Here is a 20771-nt window from a genome sequence, read left to right on the forward strand (position 1 = left end):
GGTGTGGCTTGTTTCTGTTGTGGGGATCAAACTTGGCCGGAGACAAGCCATCACAGAGCTATATGCTGATGGGATATAGCGCAGACATTGGATGGACTGAGCGGACCACCAACGAAGCGCAGCAGCGGCAGAAACCGTCCCGGTGAGATAGGAGTGTCCCGTTGGAAGTTGGAACAGCCCGCTCTGCCGGTCAGACGGTCATCTCGGAGGAAATATAGATCAAAAGGGATTTCGCTCTTACCGCCCCACCGGTTGTTGCCCTTGCCCCTTACCGGCACCGCCCTACCTTTGCTCGGAAAAGTAGCATGATGGAAGATGCGGATTGGTATGTCCTGAGAGGACGGCAAGGACGGTACTGAGGATGGACCGCTTGGATCCGGTCAAGACTATAAACTATTGGATTAGTGACGACCGGGTAAAGGTTTGATGCTGCTGCACCAGCACTTGCCGAACTTGGGGGCTTGTCATGGCATATTACAGTTATTACACAATACATGCAATCAGGTAACAAGGATACGGTCATAGGCTGTGGGGGAATTACGGATCATTGAAATTGAACTCCGCAATGTCCCGCAAATATGATGACATATTATAATTTAATGTGCAAAACATTGCCGAGTTATGCAAGGGTTAGTGTGATTATTGTTGCAACGAAATTTGACAGCGTTTTAGCAGACAGCTTCCAATCAGCTGATTGTAAGCAAAGCTTATCTGTGTTGAAAATGGCGCTGCTGCGACAAGACTCGATCTAAAAATCTAACGGTACCCTGTGACATTTTTGTAGGGGGCAATTGACATTTGTTTTCAATTCATAGTCATGGTAAGTGTTTTTATTTGTTTAAAGTTACCTAGACTAAGATAAGATCCTTTGTTCAAGATCTGAACGATAGGCTGGATGTCAGTGTGCTTGAAGTGCCAAGAATAATAACGAAATGATTGAGTGCTGACCACTGATCAGAGCTTGAACTCAAACAGGCTTCATTATATCAAACTAAGCGTAGGCTTTAAGCAAAAGGATGCAATGATAGTGAAAAACACTACAATTTCTTTGCAATAAAATCATCATCCTTACATTGTTGGCAACAGAAGCTTATTGCGTGCGACCAATCATATTGCGGAGTTCAAAACCCAGTCGAGTCTTAAACTGCATGCTGATTGGCTTGCTGTGGCTTCTCATTCTGCGACAGGAGGCTGCATATTTGGCATTCTTCTGTAAAGCACTAAATTCCTATGCTAGGCACCGAGTTTGAAATGAGAAATGGCATATCTTTGCCTAGGGTGGTAGTTGGACCATGAAAGCTCCTGATTTGTGCTAATCTCAGCTCAAACTACAAAACCTACAAAACTGCTATTCCAGTTCAAACCCCATATTAAAAGTGGTGTATTACCTTTAATATAGTGTGTGCATCCGTGTTGTTGTGACTTGTGTTGTTCATAACTGGTCATTATCATTGTCTTCCATTTCAGGCCAGGTTTTTCAAAGAGCAGGATATTGATGGTAAGTTTGGAATATATTTTTCTCTTTCTCATTCACTCTTTCCTCCCCTCCCTCACTCTCCCGTTCACCCACTTGATTCCCCATTTGGTACTTGGTACTCACTACTCAGCACTTGCTCTATTTGCTTATTTATCCAATTTCAAGGTAGATTTCTCCCTATTCCCTTTCCTAGTATTTTGCCTTATAGTTGTAAAGGTAATTATGTCAGGTCACTATAACAGAGTAACTTGCTTGAGGTTCAGGATTATAGTTTGCTATTGTTTTATCAGCCATGAATTAACATTAACTTTGTTTCCAGCCTGATAGGTAGTTTGGGCGTATTTCCAGCGACGATAGATCCTCGTTAGCGGCTGTGGCTGCTTCCAGCGATTTTTCTTTTCCTCTGCGGTTCGCGTGTATTAGTTGCGACTTGCGCTGGCAGTTTTGCGACGGTTTCCAGGTGTGTATTGTTTTCCGTCTGAATTTTACCGTGTGCCGGCAGAGTTCCGCGACTGTTTCCACCTGTTCGCCCGCCACGGCGGACAGATCACCACCATGGACGAGCTGACCGTCATCATGAGGTCCCTGGGCTTGTCGCCCACCATCGCTGAACTGCAAAAATACATGAAAGAAAAAGGTAAGGAATCCCAACTTCATTGGGAAAAAACACCTTCGGATGTCTAAAAGGTGTTATTTACATATTGCTGTTATTGCTCCTCCCGCAGTGCCCGAAATTGATGGAATTTTACAGTTTCCCTGGCATAGAAAAAACACGTAGGTACCAAGTTTTTTAAAGTTTTTTTTTTTTTAAGACCGCGCAGTGCCCAGCCCGGTGCACATGACGCAAGGAAGCGAATTCCATGAGCTTTGGAAATAATTGGACCTGTTTTTGAATTATGCCTGCCGCTTAGTTGCAAACCACTGGAATCTAACCGAAGTATTTGAATATAATTTGTAAACTAATCTGATAGTAATATGTAAGAATTACTTCGTCAGGTAACCGGTTACCGAGCAATGTCAGTATGTATGTATGAGTTAGGCCGTGAGTTTTGCCGTTATTTGCAGGCGGTAAGATGACGTTCGCCCAGTTCCTGGATGTGATGCACCAGCACACGCAGCAGGAGAAGATCCCGAAGGAGATAATCGAGGCGTTCCGCGGCCACGACACGTCACGCCGGGGGATGCTCCCGGCCCGTAACCTGCGGCACATCCTGCTCCGCTGGGGCGAGTGTCTCAGCCCGCGGGAAGGTCAGTACACACACGGAGCGACTCAGAGTCATTAGCTAGACCCAAGTTCAACGTGCACATATTTCGCACTTGTATGTCTAAATATTCACCTAGCAAATATAGTTAGATATTGAAATGGGCTCCAAACGCTGAAATTCCTGGAATCCCTTCATTTCACAATCCTGACGCTAGATGGCAGTCATGACGAACGCCGGGAAGGTAGTCTGTGCCGCATTACACACGACTGGCTAACTTCGCCGTGTGGCTCGACAGTGAAAGGATTTTATTCCCGTTGTAAATAGCAGCAGCGTTATTGTCCTGTGCTGTGCCATTCCGTTCATTCATGCGCTGTTCGAATCCACGTCACCCGTGGGCAGCAGCCTCTGATACCTACACCTCCCTTTCTTTCTGACCGCAGTGGACCAGATATTCCGGGAAGCCAACATCCAGCCGAACGGCTTTGTCAAGTACGACGACTTTGTGAAGATTGTCTGCGCCCCCGTGCCGGACTACTACTAGCTAGCTGTTGTCGCAGCGGCACGGCTGGACCGCTCGGCGGCCCGCACACTCATCCCACCCCGCCCCCTGAGCCGACCAGCCCCGCCAGTCGCCGGGCGATGACTCGGCTCCTGGTGATCCCTCCCTCAGGCTGCTGATACCGTTAGGTGCGGCGCTGCTCACAGACCCGTCCATACTGGCACCAGCATAGAGGCGTGACAATGCTTGGTTGTGGGGACTTTCCCAGGGGATGTTTTATCGTGTTTTTATTGTCCTGCATTCATGCACCTATTTTGAATACTTTTATCGCAGAAAGATTAAAAGGTGTTTGTTATTAATTTATTGTTATCCGACGCGTAGTCACTGTACCGATGTAATCTCACCAGCATTCCACTCATAGTATGCCTCGGCCTGTCTTCCGCAGAGTGCCGTAGTTGTTATTAGCAAGTGCCGGGTGCTCCTGAATCTCACTGTCGTCTTGTACGAAATGCGGTGTATGAAATTCGTCACAAAGTATCACAATATATATTTATAAGTAATATGTCGTGTTTAAGCGAACGCTAGATCATGGATAGGTATTCATGATACAAACATAGATCCTAAAACAAGAATATGCCCATTGAATATCTAAAACTGGGAAACTGAATCTTCCCTCATTCGACCTTCTCTTCATACACAATCACTGAGTGGAAGCATTGTAAAACATGATGCCCAGTTTACCATATATGTCGGTGACTCGCACCGAGGTCCGCGTGCACCCTTCACTGCAGCGGTGTCCAATGTCCATGAGGTGCTGTGGGGGTGTTTCGCCGACAGGGTCTGGCCACTGGAGCCCCACCTCGCGTTTTCTCAATCCTCCCGCATAACCAGCTGCTCCTCAGAGCCAAACCGGTGGGCGGCGATCGTATCCAGGTTCCCATTATCCACAGTCAGTTCGGCGCTGAAACGTGACGTACGGATGGTGTCACTGAAGAAAAACAATATACCATCCAGCCAGCCTCTTGCACCACTTCTTGGATTCTGTTGCACCGTATATCGACCACTCTAAGACTCTACCGTGACAATTTACTTATAAAATCTGCCAAGCACCTGTAGTTTACCTTATGAGCTGTTGCAAAAGAACTTACCACCCTTAGCTAACTCAGGTTGGCAGGTTAGCTAACTCTGATGTCGGTTTTTCGATTCCACCTAGCTAGGTACTCTGATGCAAGGGGCCTCAGGAGGCAATAATAGGCCTCATCCATGAATCATCAGGTGGCATGAACACCAATCATCTGCCCAGAGTACGCCACATATGGCAGCAAAATATGTGTTATGAAGGTGGAGTTGCCCATCTGTATTCTGGTACCGTCCGTTGGCCAGGTTACTTGTGAGTGTTCTGTAGGGACTGTTACCTTCTTTTCTGTAGGAGTCGTTACCAGCTGCCTAGTGTCTGTAGGGGGATGCTACCTGCCTGAGTTCTGCAGGCGTAGTTACCTGTCAGAGTTCTGGTGCCGGCTGTAGGAGATGTTTGTTACCTGTCTGAGTTCTGGTGCCAGCTGTAGGAGATGTTTGTTACCTGTCTGAGTTCTGGTGCCGGCTGTAGGGGATGTTTGTTACCTGTCAGAGTTCTGGTGCCGGCTGTAGGAGATGTTTGTTACCTGTCTGAGTTCTGGTGCCGGCTGTAGGGGATGTTTGTTACCTGTCTGAGTTCTGGTGCCGGCTGTAGAAGATATTCGTTACCTGTCTGAGTTCTGGTGCCGGCTGTAGAAGATGTTTGTTACCTGTCTGAGTTCTGGTGCCGGCCGTCCTGCAGGCGTAGTTACCTGTCGGAGTTCTGGTGCCGGCTGTAGGCCAGGTTCTCCACCGAGTGGTGGGTGCCGCGCGAGCTGAGCAGCCAGGAGGGCAGCCAGGCAGCGCGCTGTCGGCGGGCGAACCACAGTCCGAGGCCGGCCAGCGCCGCCGTCAGCACCAGCACCAGCACCACCACGCCGAACGCCGTCCAGCCGCCGCCGCCGCCGCCGGAGCTCTCTGCCGCAGCCGGCCGCGGACAGGTCAGGGATAGTCGGCCGGGGGTCAACACACAGCTGTCCGCGGACAGATCAGGGATAGTCGACCGGGTCAGCGCTCAGCCGGCCGGGGTCCAAAGCACAGCCAGTCGGGCGTCAACGTAATAAGCCGGTCAGGGGCCACCACAGTCAGTCGGTGGCCAGTGGAAGATATTACGGTGCCCTCGCGAAACTCAATCGGGAGCAATTGTGCTAATGCATAGGGCAGAGAGCGCCAGTTCACAAGTGGGAATGGTCGTGGATTTGAGAAGCACTTTGGTATGGTAAAGTTACGAATGGTTGAACTCTCTACCACAAGGCTGTGATGTGGGATTTGCACGCTTCCTAAACAGTAACCAGTCTGTGATCTGTCGAATATGAACATTGCTTCTTGCATGCTCATTGATCAGTGCTCTGCCTGCGCTATCAGATCTCGGGAGCGACGTCGATTTTTAAATGCTTCTTTAATCTTAATGAGTTCCATTTAAAGGCGCATCCAAGAATAGGATTCGAAGTGATAGCTATGCTTACCTCCACCCGTGATGGCACCTGCGCCAGGTCCTTTCATTGCTGGAAAACGGTATCGGTCGTTAGTTTGACTGGACAGTGGACTAACTATGTTTGGACGGTGAACTGATTGTTTAAACACACGGAGAGTAACTGACAGCAAATGCAGAAAAATCAGATCATCATCATATTTCACCACTCATCAAGTGTTAGTCATTCTCGAATGTCTGGCCTGTGTGTGACAGTCATCCTCGAGCAAAACTAACGACCCTGAGGGGAAGGTAATTCAAACACCACACCTCGCTCCGCCCTCCAAACCGGCGGGACCCACCGCACAACTAAGACACGCGGACTATCGTGCTCCGTGGATCCCCTGAGTAGGCTCACCCTTCATGCAGATGTAGGCCGTCCGGCGGCCGCAGTCGACCGTCTCCCACCGGCCGTTCATGTGTCGGGACACCTGCACACAGCCGGCCGGCCGGGTGGGCTCACTGCGCTGCCACGCCCGGTACGCCATCGGGCTGCCGTCCGCCCAGTTGTACTCTGTTAATGAGAGGAGAGGGAACAGTCAGCTAGGTATGTACCATCGGGCTGCCGTCCGCCCAGCTGTACTCTGCCAGAGAGGAGAGCGAGGGAACCATTAGTGGGGGTGCTGGGCCACGGGACTCGTACACATGTTATCTGTCATCAGTAAGCAGCGATGGAACTGCTAGTGGGCTGGCTGGACGCCACCGGAGCTGCCGCCGTTCGACAGCTGTATTTTATCAATGGAGAGTCGCCCACATCTCTACTGTCAGAGTGTGTCCGATCAGTGACCGGCGGGCTAGCGCGCCGGGCCCGTCCCTGGTAGCTACCATCTACCTCTGTTCTGCTGGCTGCTCAGTCCGTCCTTCGAGCACATACCTTTGTTCTGCCGGCTGCTGGGTCCGTCCAACTAGTGCCTACCTTTATTCTGCCGACTGCTGAGTCCGATCCAGGCGCTGAGCCGCGAGGAGAGCGTCTGCACGGCGTCCCGGGTGGCCCAGAAGTCGGTGACGGACGAGACAGTGGCCAGCTGGTAGCCGCGCTGTTCACAGCTGAAACACGGACACGGAAACTCAGTGGGTAACACACAGTTGTTGATGACACGGATACATAGCTAATAGGCAACGTGGAACTTCCCCAAATCATTCTCACGTTCCGGCATCCCCCATATCTGTGTAGTCCTCTACCAGCTCTCTCTCTCTCTCTCTCCAAGCACAGCTACCCGTCCTCCTCACCCCTCCCCCGCCCCGCTAGAACGACCTCTTCCTCTCTGTAAGAGCGCCACCGTGCGCGGCTCACCCAGTCTTGGCCTCTGTCCAGTTGAAGCCGGCGCCGCTCGGCTCGAAGGCGCGGTAGCAGCGCGAGTCGCCGGCGATCCAGCCCTCGACGGCCGAGCAGCGGCCCCCGGGCTGGGCAGCCGCCTGCCGCTCGGGCGCCACCTGGCACACGAACGGGTGCCGCTCCAGCGCGCAGTCGCGGTGCTGCCACCGGCCCGAGGTGGGCACAAACGCGGCGCACGAGTCGCGCGTCGGCTTGCGCGAGTAGTCGGGGTCCCAGTTGACAAATGTGGCGACCGGCGGCCACGGGCTGGTCCACTCCATCATCCCGTGACGCTGCCGAGTGGAGGAAGACTCTGAGTCAGTCTGCTGGCTGTCAGAACGGCGATCAGTATCGCTCATGATCCGCGCACGCTGCAAAGGCATACTTGGCATGAAGATACAACCAATGTAGAGAATCCAGAGAATCGCAAGCTGCTCCAGAAATTCGAGGTATGGTGGAGTTCTCTCGGCCCCAAATGGACACTGCTCCCACGCTTTTACATCTACTTTGCGCTGCTTCCGTCCCTGTCAGGCCACAGTAGTGGCGATATGTCAACTGAGATCGCTGCCTGACCGCTGATCTGCACCTATGCCCTACATGCCCCTGGTACGCACCGCGGTATCGCTAAGGCCCAGCCAGTACACGTCGCTGCTGTGCCGGAACAGCAGCTTCACCAGCTCAGCGTTGTCGAACAGGTCTCCGACATAAGCCAGCGCGCCGCCGTCCGCCTGGCACACGTCGGTCGCGTCGTGCCACGTCTTCGAGTCGTGGCTGACCTGCCCAAAACGACCACATGATCATCAGGGTCTCAGCACACGTCCACCGCCAGCACATCTGTAATCTTTTCGACATGTAGAACTGTCAATATCTGTTGAGCAGTGACACTCAACTGTGGTTCACCAGTGTGTCATCTGACAGCGGACTGATACCGGCGTGACAGTGAGATCTCACCTTGTAGCACGAGCCGCCGGTGGCCACGTACGAATTGGTGTTGTTGCAGAACGTCTGTGTGATGACCAGCGAGTTGTTGGGCGTGGCCGGCCGCTGGCACACAGCGCCGTACCGCATGGAGCAGTCGACGTCGCTCCATGTGGCGGCGCTGGTGGTGCGCCTGCCGTCGATCACGCCGCACGTCTTGGGACAGGTGTCACACTGTCGGGAGGAGCGGGACTCGGCTGTCACACTGTCGGGAGGAGCGGGGCTCGGCTGTCACACTGTCGGGAGGAGCGGGGCTCGGCTGTCACACTGTCGGGAGGAGCGGGACTCGGCTGTCACACTGTCGGGAGGAGCGGGACTCGGCTGTCACACTGTCGGGAGAAACGGAGTTCCGATGTTACATTGTCGAGACGGACATGACTGGGCTATCACTGTCGCGAGGAGCAGGACTCGAGTGTCACAATACTGAGGGACGGCACTCAGCTGTCACAATACTGAGGGACGGGACTCAGCTGCCGCAATACTGAGGGACGGTACTCAGCTGTCACAATACTGAGGGACGGCACTCAGCTGTCATAATACTGAGGGACGGGACTCAGCTGCCGCAATACTGAGGGACGGTACTCAGCTGTCACAATACTGAGGGACGGGACTCAGCTGTCACAATACTGAGGGACGGGACTCAGCTGTCACAATACTGAGGGACGGGACTCAGCTGTCACAATAATGAGGGACGGCACTCAGCTGTCACAATACTGAGGGACGGGACTCAGCTGCCGCAATACTGAGGGACGGACGGGACTCAGCTGTCACAATACTGAGGGACGGGACTCAGCTGCCGCAATACTGAGGGACGGACGGGACTCAGCTGTCACAATACTGAGGGACGGGACTCAGCTGTCACAATACTGAGAGTGGATCAGCGGAAATATACGGCCACACTTTCCGGGGGGGGGGGGGGGGGGAAGGGGAAGAAGAATTAACTGTGACACTATGATAGGCGACTGAATTCTTACCAGCGTGGACGGCTGTCCAGGTGCCCGTCTTACCAGCATGGACGGCTGTCCAGGTGCCCGTCTTACCAGCGTGGACGGCTGTCCAGGCGCCCGTCTTACCAGCGTGGACGGCTGTCCAGGTGCCCACCTTACCAGCGTGGACGGCTGTCCAGGTGCCCGTCTTACCAGCGTGGACGGCTGTCCAGACGCCCGTCTTACCAGCGTGGACGGCTGTCCAGGCGCCCGCCTTACCAGCGTGGACGGCTGTCCAGGTGCCCGTCTTACCAGCGTGGACGGCTGTCCAGGCGCCCAGTTGGTGTAGTTGACCGGTGTCTCGTCGGTCCAGGTGAGGAAGCGCTGGTGGTCCACCTCGTCGTACGATAGGCTGATCCACAGGTTCGCCTTGGAGCCGCGCACGGCAGAGGTGAGGAATGCTGCCGGCAGGACGGACGGGCGGGGTCAGATCACTTTGGGTGGAAGGTCGTGGTCGACTCGGTGGGAGTTCAACTGACTCCACTGACGGTTACGTGACCAGCTGTGGTCACGTGGCCAGTGACCACAGCATCATACCCCCCTTACACCAGCAACTGACCACATGCAACCACAGTAAGTGATCCCGCGCGATCCCGAAAATTGACCTCGTATGACTTGTATCTGAGCCCGTGTGACCCCGGTATCTGAGCCCGTGCGACCGGTCGACTGACCCTGGTAGACGGCGTTGGGAACGCTGATCAGGTCGCCACCGTCGGCCTGGTCGCGGCACCACTGGCGCGCCTCTGTCCAGCTCATGTTGCGGTTGACGAGCCGCAGGCAGCGGTCGACGCCGTACGACTGCCAGCTGTCGGGGCAGCTGGAGCGCGGCGCCGGCTGCTCGGGCGGCGCCAGCTGCGGCCGGCCGCCGTACACGGGCCGCTGGCAGACGTGCGGCTGCGGCGCGTTACAGTTGACGGCGCGCCAGTAGCCGTGGCCGCCGTCCAGCAGCGCGCAGCTGGCCATGTCTGGCAGATCAGGGCGGACCGGGACGGCCGGTTAGCGGACAGCATGAGAAGAGAGCGCAAAGCAGCGAGCGCCGACCACACTGGCGGCGGCACACACACAGTCAATGGCACTCGAGTGTACACATTCATCGGGCTGGGCGGGGACGATGAAGACCGCCAGGGACGGCCAGGGAGGGAGGGAGGGAGGGAGGGACGGTCAGAATCCCACCTGTGCCGGTGGTCGAGGCGCCCGACCAGTTGGCGAACGCCACCGCCGAGCCGTCCGTCCAGCGGTAGGCGCTGGCCGAGTTCAGCTTGGTCAGACCGATCCACGCAGAGACTCCGCTCAGCTGCGGGCACAGATGTGCCGTCAGACGGGGGCACGGGCGCTCCGGTCGGCCGTCTCCGGCACGCGGAGAGGGCGGCCGGTGGTGAGCAGCCACCACGCGGTGCTTGTCAGCAAGCGCATCAGACACTCATTGGTCACTGGATGGTTCGTACCACATTAAGGTTTCAACCTACTACACTAGGCAGTAGGAACTGTCAACGTGATAAGCCGACTGAAGGTAGCCTGTGTTCACAAAGCACATTTTATCTGTGCCCGCTCACCTTTCCCCGGATGTGCTGGTTGAGTGCGACGCTGGTGACTTTGACGAGCGTGCCGCCGCGGCCGCGGCAGTCGAGTTCCGAGGCGTGCCAGCTGGCCGGGGAGTTGGAGACGAGCAGCAGGCAGGTGGAGCCGAACTGCCACCAGTCGCCGCCGCCGCAGGCCGCTGACACTGCCGGAGTGCACGGAGGTGTGAGGGAGAGCTGGAGACCACCGCCGGCCGGCCGACACTGCCGCACGGAGACGTGCGGGGCGCTGGAGAAATACTGGTACTCTGGGCCCCCAACCGATACATGCGCTAAATACGGACGAGATCGGGGAGCTAATCTTTAGTCGGGGAACTACTAACAACGATATGGCACGTGCCGCTGATAGTGGTGAGCCGTGACCCTACACCTGCTGGACACCTTGACGACACTCTTTGCTTCACTGTCACTCGGACCTTAGTTTCGACTCACAAAAGGTACCCACATGTCAAAATTATAACCAAATAATTTCACCTCCATCAAGTCAAAACGGAGTCCAATTATTATCACCGAAAGTCATTGGTTGCTAATACGCCGAGAAACAACGCTGTTCCCCGACACATATCCGCGGCTGCGGACACATAGCTGCGCACATCCGGCGCCATGCGACAGATGGCGCGCGGCCGGGCACGGAGGCTGGGGTCCTGAGTGGCACAAGTGCCTCACTGATTGGTGGCTGATTGGTGACTAGTAGAACGGATGTAGGGAGGGGGAATGGGCCGCTGAGAGGTCACCGTCGAAACACGATGGACATCCGTCAAACATTGGCAAACGATACTGACGATACTGACCAGGGGCTAACTAGGTAGTGATACTGATACTGACCAGGGGTCGGTGTGGTGATACTGATACTGACCAGGGGCCGCTGTGGTGATACTGATACTGACGAGATGCCGGTATGGTGATACTGATACTGATCAGAGACCGGTGTGATGATACTGATACTGAGCAGTGACCATGGGCGGTGTGGTGATACTGATACTGACCGGGGCTAGGGTAGTGATACTGATACTGACCAGGGGCCGGTGTGGTGATACTGATACTGACCAGGGGCCGGTGTGGTGATACTGATACTGAGCAGTGACCATGGGCGGTGTGGTGATACCGATACTGACGAGATGCCGGTATGGTGATACTGATACTGATCAGAGACCGCTGTGGTGATACTGATACTGACCAGGGGCCGGTGTGGTGATACTGATACTGATCAGGGGCCGCTGTGGTGATACTGACCGGGGGCCAGGGTGGTGATACTGATACTGACCGGGGGCCAGGGTAGTGATACTGATACTGACCAGGGGCCAGGGTAGTGATACTGATACTGACCGGGGGCCAGGGTAGTGATACTGATACTGACCAGGGGCCGGTGTGGTGGTCACTGTCGGCGGGCGCTCAGTGGCGTCCACACTCCGGCAGCAGGCGAACGGCTTTTTCGTCGCACAATCGGTAGACAACCACTTCGCCTGGAAAGGAAAGTAACAGCGAACGTGACCACCTAGGCTCAGAGTTGGCCTGCGCTACGCTACGTTACGCACTACGTTACGCTACGTTCGCTTTTTGGCCAAAACTACGATACCGAATTACGATACGTTATATATTGCTACGTTACTGAATTACGGTATTTGTTAATTAACGCAGCAAATTATTTTATCGTACTACGTTATGCAATATGTCATCATCCACTACCCAGTGGAAACGGTTAGTCTCTAGTAAGCCAAATACTGTAACTGCGCACAATTGATCGCCGGCTTTGCAGCATCGTCGGTGCGGCGGTGCCTACGCGCTACTCGCTAGATGCGCTGGACTTCCGACAGGGAATTCCATGGGACTCCCCAGTGGGAAATCCTCGGTGTCGGTCCGGCCGGAAGAAAGACTAAGTGGTATTCATATAGCAGGCGTCTCACATCCGTGTAAACGGCCTCTAGACTGACTCCTTCCTCCCGACCTCTGCCTTCCTACCCCTGCCTCCCGACCTGGTGACGATATGAGTAAACTGAAAAAAATTATGTACCTTATACAAATACAGCTGACCTGTAATTGCTACGGAATCCATTTCGCAGTTCCTACGTTATTCTATTATTTTCCATACTACGCTACCGAAACATCCCAATTACGCTACGAAACGGTACTGACAGCTACGGGTTACCGAAAACTTCAAAATAACGTAACGTAGGCCAACTCTGCCTAGGCTCAGCCCGTCACTTGGACATCGCGAATGACGGTTTCAATACACAAGACCTTTCACTAGCGCGGCCCGACGGGATTCATTGCAGACGGTGGCTGCAGAGCAAATGACAAATTCAGTGTCCCCGCATCTTTCCCGTGCCGTGTTCCGCCCCGCGTCGTGCACCAACTTGTGTAATACTACGCATTCGGTTTCGCCGTGTCCCAAACAGTCATCTCCCATGTCCCACACCGTCCCGTCCCATGTCCACCTTGTACCCCGGCCCGTGTCTCACCTTCGCCCCGTGTCCCGTGTCCCGTCCCTCAGCCTGGCTCACCGTTCTCAGGTCGAGTGTGACACAGGTACGGTTGGCGTTCGGGTGACCGGGTGCCCAGGCGGCGAACGCCGGCTGGCCGCCGCTGGCCCAGCGGAAGTCGGAGCGCTGGTCGGGCCGCGACAGACCGATCCACACCGAGCCCGAGATGAGCTGGTAGCGCGCCCTGCCCGATAGAAGCGGACGGAGGGGTGTGGGTCAGATCGGCCGCACGGAGAGCACTCATGGATGTTACTAGACGTGTCGATACGTGCCTCAGAGGCCTACTCCAGTATGTTCCAGGGTAATTGTTTACCTATGCCAAAAGTGTAAAGTGATGCTGTTTGCTCAGCTCGCAGAAGTTCAGGCAATCATATGTAATATGATCGGGCAGCGGAGAATGAATAACGATAAATTTTAGGAAACACGGATGGTCTTACCGGAACGTCCTTTGAGCCTCCTCGCTGTCGAACTGCGCCAGGTGGCCGCCCTTGTCCGCGCACGACTGCTCCGCCTCCGCGTAGCTCTTGGCGTCCAGGAAGATCTACGTAAAATGGAGAAATGTTCGAAAAATATCAGGGAGACTGGACAGGAGTTGAGTCAGTGATCTTGATTCAGAGTGACCCAGGTTTTATCAAAGCATCTAAAGATACCCAACATTCAAATATATCGACAAACAATGTGTGTGATTTTCGAGAACCACAAATGCATACATGAAAAATAAATCCATAACCAAGTAGTTTTATGTTATGTACACCAGGGGAAGCCAGTGTTAGGACCACATTGTCTGATATCGGCAAGTCAAATCGACGATACGAGCTGATGCCACGCTGTGTGACTGCGCCGGTGTCACGCCCCGGTTGGCTGAGCGGCGCGGCGGCACTCACATGATGACAGCGGCTGGTGAGCAGCCACCAGTTCTCCCCGGTGCACGGCGACGGGGTGGTGGTGGCCGGCGCCGCCGTCGAGCCGCCGCCGCCCGACGGCGCCGGTCCCAGCGTCGGCGGCAGCGGCGTGGTGGTGGAGGGCGGCGGTATCGGCGTCATGGTCGCCTTGGAGGCGCTGTACTCGCCCTTGTCGTCGGTGGAGTCGTCGGCGGGGCGCAGGCCGGCCAGCAGCGCGGCCTCGTGGGCGCGCAGCCAGACCGGGTCGGGCCGCTGGCGGTCCGGACTCACCTGGCGACACGGGACGGCAAACGGACGGGTGGAGAGGCGGTCCGTGCAATAACCGTGGGGCGACGTACGGCGAGGCACCAAACGTTACTTCACACTGGCATTCACGCAGCACAGTGCTCCACCACACAGCACGGCACACCACGACCAACAAAATCGGATCACATAGCAAAGCCGTTCAATGTTTAAACCAAAAACTCTACTGGTCAGCATGCACTACGCCCCATGACGACCGCTACCCCCGGCATCTGTACTGACCACGGCTGCTACCCCCGGTGTCTGTACTGACCACGGCCGCTACCCCCGGTGTCTGTACTGACCACGGCCGCTACCGTCGGTGTCTGTACTGACCACGGCCACCTGGACGCGGTCGGCCGCCTTCTGGCAGACGTAGTTGAGCGGCGTGTCGCAGGCGGTCCAGTACCAGAAGCCGTCGGCGGCCGTCAGGAAGACGCACTGGTGAGCGCCCGATTCGCCGGAACTGGCGTCTGTCGACAGCGCCGCGCGCACCACGGTGTGATAGTTTTTACTTTTAAAACGGCTACGCTCCGTCGTTACAGTAGGTTTACGAAGTAAATATGCCCAGTTGTAACAGTCGTTCTTCGTACTATACATAAGTAAGCTCCTTTAGCTCTGAAAGTGATAGTCCTTTGTTCAAATTGTTGTAGTGGGAAGTTCCCTCCATTGAGGGCATACCATCTCCGGCTAAAGAGCCGCCATATCTGCAACCGCCACCGTTCCATGCTTCTATCCTCAGGAAACCGAAATCCTTCTCCTCCACGCCGCAACCCCCCTCCGGGCTGGACAGGCAACTTTATCTCATGCGGGCTGCTCCCTTGGAGCGGCACCGCTGCTCCCGAGGGAGCGCACCCCGTAGCCGGGTGCAGTGAGTGCCTTGGGGCTGGGTGGCCTGTCTTCGGACGGGCTCAGCCCCGGCGACTCATTAGGGTGCCTGCCCAGACCAATGTCTCCCCCTAATTCCTATCATCCTTCCGGCTCTGCAATGGTCTTGTCGACCGAAAGGGCCTAACCCAACAAAACAAACAAGCAACCGCCAGGTCGTCCCCGGTCACCGTACAGCCTACTTAAAAAACTACACGCAATCTGCCCCAGGCTATGAGATGATCCTTGTCTATTTCTACAAGCTAATATGCCTTTGAGTTATGTTACCGTACGTTTTTATTATTGCAAAGAAGCTAACACACTAAACCTACTTTTAATCACTTTCTCCTCGCCGAAGTTGTCGAAGGCGCCGTCCTGCCTCTCCTCCATGCTGGTGGTTCCGGACGTCTTGCGTATGCCAATCCACCAGCGTCTCTCGAGGCCCACGGCTGGAACAGGGACACCGCGCGTCAGTGGACCGTGGAGGCAGCACCGTACCCCAGACGAGCCAATCAGGGGACGCGTAGTTACTGCGTGTGTGACTAGTGTCTGACACCGGCACAGCAGAGGAGGTCTATAGTCATCGATCATAGAGCCGCTATCTTCTACCCGGGTCATGCAGGGCCGGCTGGGAGGCAGGGTCGGGAGGCAGGGCCGGTCTAGAGGCAGGGACGACTGGGAGGCAGGGGGCTGGCTAGGAGGCAGGGGTCGGGAGGCAGGGGTAGGAAGGCAGAGGTCGGGAGGAAGGAGTCAGTCTAGAGGCAGGGACGACAGGTCGGGAGGCAGGGGTCGGGAGGCAAGGGCCGGCTGAGAGGCAGGTCGGGAGGCAGGGCCGGGAGGCAGAGGTCCGGGGGCAGGGGGCCGGCTGGGAGGTAGTGGTCGGGAGGCTAGGGCCGGTCTAGAGGCAGGGACGACTGGGAGGCAGGGAAAGACTGGGATGCAGGGGTCGGCCAGTCTCACCGTAACCCAGCGCGGCCGGTCCGCTGAGCAGTGAAAGCAGCCGGCGGTGCTCGTCCGGAGGCAGCGGCGGCATCTGCGGGACGTCGGTCCACCGCAGCGGCAGCGGCGCCGGCACCGGCGCGGCCGGGGCAGAGTTCAGACCTGCCGCCGCGGCCCCACACCGTGAGCCGCTGCACGGGCACAGGACGGCCGGGGGAGCCGAGAGCGGCCCGGGTCCAGACAGCGGCCCCAGGCCCGCCGCCTCGCTCCCGCCGGGCTCCTCCCCGCGCCGCCGAGACACCCCAGGGCACCTCTGAGCCGACAGAAGTAACCCAAACAGACCACCTCGTGCACCAGTCACTGGCACATTGACGACGTGCATTTGCCCCATTATCTATCTAAGCTCCGCCAAGGGCAGTTTAAGCCGTGAGAACACTGAAAGACAAAACGGCTACAGGTCGGGGTGAGAAAACCCGGTACAAAGCTCAGCATGTCAAGTGACCATGTTGTCCAGAATCCACTGTATCCCAGTTAGTGCCACTCTTAGTGTGGCCATGCTGTACTACACTACCGCCACACCGCATTCACACCAGACGGCCAACGAGTCGACCTTACCCGTCTGATCTCCGCGCTGTTAGTGGTCCACTCTGTTAGGGATCGACTCGCGCCGAGTAATACACACGACCTCGTGTCGGTCTCACCTTTGAGCAGGTCGACCACGTCCAGTAGTTTGCTACGGTCCTCCATCATCACCAGAGAGCCGCCGTGCTCCTGTCGACGGGCACACACCGGGGTCAGAAACTGCCTCTAAGTCGCACCGGGGTCAGAAACTGCCTCTAAGTCGCACCGGGGTTAGAAACTGCCGTTATGTCGCACACCGGCGGTCAGAAGCTGCCGCTATGTCGCACACCGCGGTCAGAAACTGCCTCCCGCTGAGGGTCTCTTTGTATGTCGCGGCGGCCAGAAACAACCTTCAGGGGAACTGTCTGTGCAAAGACTCCCCAACTACATATGTCGCAAACGGACGTTGATGCGAAAGGCTGCCTTGAGGGGCGGCGAAAATTTTATTGGGGAGACAGCGCCGGTGGCTGTTGAGGAACACGATTCGAAAGTAAAACTGAAGAGTGAAGACATAGACAGAGACACCTTCCATCACAGGCCCCAGTTACATGTTCAGACTCTGGTACCAACATGGCCCTTCTGTTCCTGATACCAGCAGACCCACACTGATCCTGACGCCCGCCAACCCACACTGATGCTGACGCCGGCAGACCCACCTGGCAGTGCTCCTGAGCGCCGGCCCAGCTCAGCGTGCTCGAGGTATTGGTCAGGTAGCACCAGGCTCCGCTCTGCAGCCAGTCGGCCGGGCATGGCGTGCCTGCGGCACACGGGTACCAGTGATAACATATGCACACAGTCCGTAGATGACCCGGGACCCCTTGTCCTTCATGTATGCATGTTCCCACTAATTTGCTAACAATTTTGAATGAGTATTTTAGCAAGCTTAAAAACAGCAGATTTCCTAGGAACAATCAAGGCTGCCAGCACAATTTTGGATCCTGAAAAAATCATAATAAACTGCGTTGTAACATGGGAATATGATGCAGTGCTGTGTATTATCTAGTAACTAAAGGGCGCCCCGTGACCGTTTGGCGGGCGCCCTGTGACCATCGACGGGAGCTCTATGACCGTTGAGGAGGGGGGGGGGGGCGCTGTGACGGTCGGCGGGCGGTGCCCTGTTGGCGGGCGGCGGGCGGCGGGCGCCCTGTGACGGTCGGGGGGGGGGGGGCTGTGACCGTCGGGGGGCGCTGTGACGGTCGGGGGGAGGGAGGACACCCTGTGACGGTCGACGGGCGCTGAGGCGGACCCGCGGTGCCGGACGCAGCGCAGCTCGCCGGGGTCCGGGCGCCACTGACGCGCAGCTGGCCGGTCAGAGGTCGGCCGGGCGCCCTGTTTATGTCGGCGGTCAGCTCCGCGGCGCCTGGCACGTGCCCGCCGGTACCCGGCGCCGGGCGGCACGGACAGGGGTCCGGGCCGGCCACAGACCCAGCCACATGGCCCTCCGGTCCGATAAACAGCGCCGGCCGCCCAGCGGAGGCCAAGTCGCCTGTCCTGATACCTGCAACCGTATCAAGAACGCAACCGCAGCAACACTGCAGACGTCTGCCGGATGGTGTAAGAACCCCATGCGGCGAGTGAAACAACACCCGTTCCGTGCTTCTATCCTCAGGATACTGAAATCCTTCTCCTCCACGCCGCAACCCCCCTCCGGGCTGGACAGGCAACTTTATCTCATGCGGGCTGCTCCCTTGGAGCGGCACCACTGCTCCTGAGGGAGCGCACCCCGTAGCCGGGTGCAGTGAGTGCCTTGGGGCTGGGTGGCCTGTCCTCTGGACGGGCTCAGCCCCGGCGACTCACTAGGGTGCCTGCCCAGACCAATGTCTCCCCCTATATCCTAACATCCTCCCGGCTCTGAAATGGTCTAATTGGACCGAAAGGGCCTAACCCAACAAAACAAGCAAACAAACAAAAGTGAAACAACAGTCGATAGGAAGTATCATAGAGCCGTTTCTAAATTACATCGCCACAGCAAGATATACCTTTGGAAGCAAGTAGCACAGATGGCTTAAAAACCCTTTGACAAAACTAACATAACTGCGTTTTAGGCTACTCCAATGTTGATTGTAAAGTTCAATCGCTAAACAACAATAATATAACCTACCTTAGTGTGGCAACTGGGACCATATAATTGTGAAAAGCATCACACAGGCGCAACCATCGTAGCACGATCCAGCCGCTAGTGGCATCACACGGAGTACGAGCTGATTGTGATCGGCGTCACACGGAGTACGAGCTAACTGCGAGCGACCTCACACGGACTCACGGAGTACGAGCTGATCATTGTGATCGACGTCACACGGAGTACGAGCTAACTGCGAGCGACCTCACACGGACTCACGGAGTACGAGCTGATGATCATTGTGATCGACGTCACACGGAGTACGAGCTGAGAGCGGCGTCACAGAGTACACTACGAGCGTACTCCTCGTACTGTGCGAGCTAATTACGAGCGACGTCATAAAGAATTCGATCAAACTGCGAGCGGGGTCACACAAATTACGAGCTGAGAGCGGCGTCCCACGCACACATCACAGGACCACGATTCGACAGCGATACACAGCTCAAATCGTATGCGATTCTCAATGAAGTTGCGAGAACTCCTTACCCATATGTGCAGCCAAATAACAACACATAGACTGGAAGCCAGCGTGTTTCAAAATAAGACCGACATAATTAAGATACGTAACGTCTCCCGACTGCAACAGTCCAGTATGGAATGGCACCACGCTTGAGCCCACTAAAGCCGTTTTAGCGACATATTTTCATACGCTATTCTTTTTAAAGAAACTCCGATAATCATCATAATAGAACTTAATCTCGCGATAAAAATACTTTCATCGTTTGCATTAAAATAGTCGATTCACCTCGAAGTGTTCATAACCTGTCAACTGAAGTTTACTACAAGGGTGTTGAGCCAGCAGCGTTGTGACTAGATGAGCTCACCTGAGACCAGCCGGGCGGCGCCGATAGCCAGCAGTGCTGAGACCAGAAGGCGGGGGGCGGGCGCGGCCATAGCGCCGTGTGGAGCGGAGCGCGGATGACCGCCCGGTCGGCGACACCACCGGCTACTGCCGCCTGTCCGTCCGCTGCCGGCGGTGCGCACCGACCGTCCACAGCCGGTCGGCGGGACAGACACCGGCCGCCCGCGAGACGGGCTCCAGGCGGCGACACGTCTGAGGGTGTGCGGTACAAGAGTCAGATGGCTGCGAGGGGCGGAAAAGTGGACAGATCATAGAGCCAGGGCGATGTATACACATTACAACCGTCGAGAAGGGTCGAAATGGTGGGCAGATGATCGAGCAGGGGGACTAAAGTGAACTTCGAGCGGACACAAGCGACTAGGCAACCAAACGAGTAACAGTGTCACGTCAGACAAAGCGCCAGGTACTAGCTCTGGCTCACTGGCTCTCGATCATAAACACTCGCTGCAATATCTTGTTCACATTGCTTCATTTCTCACCAATCGGAAGCCGAGGCACTGGCTACGGTTCTACCGTTCCATGGGCGCAATTTTTTCAGCGTTCCCCGCCAGCACACACCGCAGGTCACACTGTGGACATCGGTCAACTGCGGCTCGGTAGGGGGACCCTCCTCGATGGTGGGCCAGGCTGGCCGGCGGTATCCGATTAAACGTCCAGCTATCCACAGAGCAGGAAGGAGCCACTTGTAATTTGACGCATCCGCCCCCCCCCCCCCCCATCCTCGTTCGCGCGTCCGATGGCACAGCAGTTCCCCCACCGACGGACGGGCGGACAGACAGGCAGATAGAGACAGACGTGGTGCGTCGCAGCACCAGGCAGTGACGAGCACTGAGAGGGGACGGACTCTGGGGAGGGGAGGGGTAGAGGAAGGGAGACAGTTTATCACAGACGAGGAGCGATCGGCAGCCTCGGAATCGTGGCTGTCGTGCAGAAACATGACACGGAACCGCAGTCACTGAGATGGCATTAGGAGCTGCACTGCCATCACGTCGTCACTGTGATGGAATTACGGGGACTGGAACCCGAAACAACCCGAACAGGGGGACGCAAAATAGCCACTGTTACCCCGTGAAAGACG

General features: G+C 56.1%; 2 protein-coding genes across 3 annotated transcripts; one reads left to right on the forward strand and one right to left on the reverse strand.

Moving 5' to 3' along the window:
* The first annotated feature begins 703 nt into the window (after positions 1 to 703).
* LOC122382782 (calmodulin-like protein 4) lies at positions 704 to 3741 on the forward strand. The gene is made up of 5 exons (XM_043368574.1): positions 704 to 820; positions 1468 to 1498; positions 1980 to 2114; positions 2543 to 2725; positions 3123 to 3741. Exons 1-5 carry the CDS (start codon positions 818 to 820, stop codon positions 3221 to 3223), a joined length of 453 nt encoding a protein of 150 aa, XP_043224509.1. The 5' UTR covers positions 704 to 817; the 3' UTR covers positions 3224 to 3741.
* On the reverse strand, positions 3712 to 20289 carry LOC122382780 (macrophage mannose receptor 1-like). Of its 2 annotated transcripts, XM_043368570.1 has the most exons (23): positions 20173 to 20289; positions 19656 to 19885; positions 17369 to 17469; positions 16793 to 16862; positions 16113 to 16253; positions 15485 to 15601; positions 14622 to 14758; positions 13986 to 14273; positions 13539 to 13642; positions 13123 to 13285; positions 11979 to 12084; positions 10598 to 10767; positions 10218 to 10338; positions 9716 to 10009; positions 9297 to 9445; positions 8032 to 8232; positions 7695 to 7856; positions 7060 to 7373; positions 6682 to 6812; positions 6124 to 6279; positions 5761 to 5799; positions 5008 to 5212; positions 3712 to 4142 (listed from the first exon to the last, which is right to left on the reverse strand). In XM_043368570.1, the coding sequence occupies exons 2-23, from the start codon at positions 19723 to 19725 to the stop codon at positions 4052 to 4054; spliced, it is 3330 nt and encodes a 1109-aa protein (XP_043224505.1). In that variant the 5' UTR covers positions 19726 to 19885; positions 20173 to 20289; the 3' UTR covers positions 3712 to 4051. The 2 variants fall into 2 exon arrangements, with proteins under 2 accessions (XP_043224505.1, XP_043224506.1); XM_043368571.1 differs by lacking the exon at positions 16113 to 16253.
* Positions 20290 to 20771: the final 482 nt, after the last annotated feature.

This window comes from Amphibalanus amphitrite, unplaced genomic scaffold (genome assembly GCF_019059575.1).
Source record: "Amphibalanus amphitrite isolate SeventyFive unplaced genomic scaffold, NRLGWU_Aamphi_draft 000146F_arrow, whole genome shotgun sequence".
NCBI lineage: Eukaryota > Metazoa > Arthropoda > Thecostraca > Balanomorpha > Balanidae > Amphibalanus > Amphibalanus amphitrite.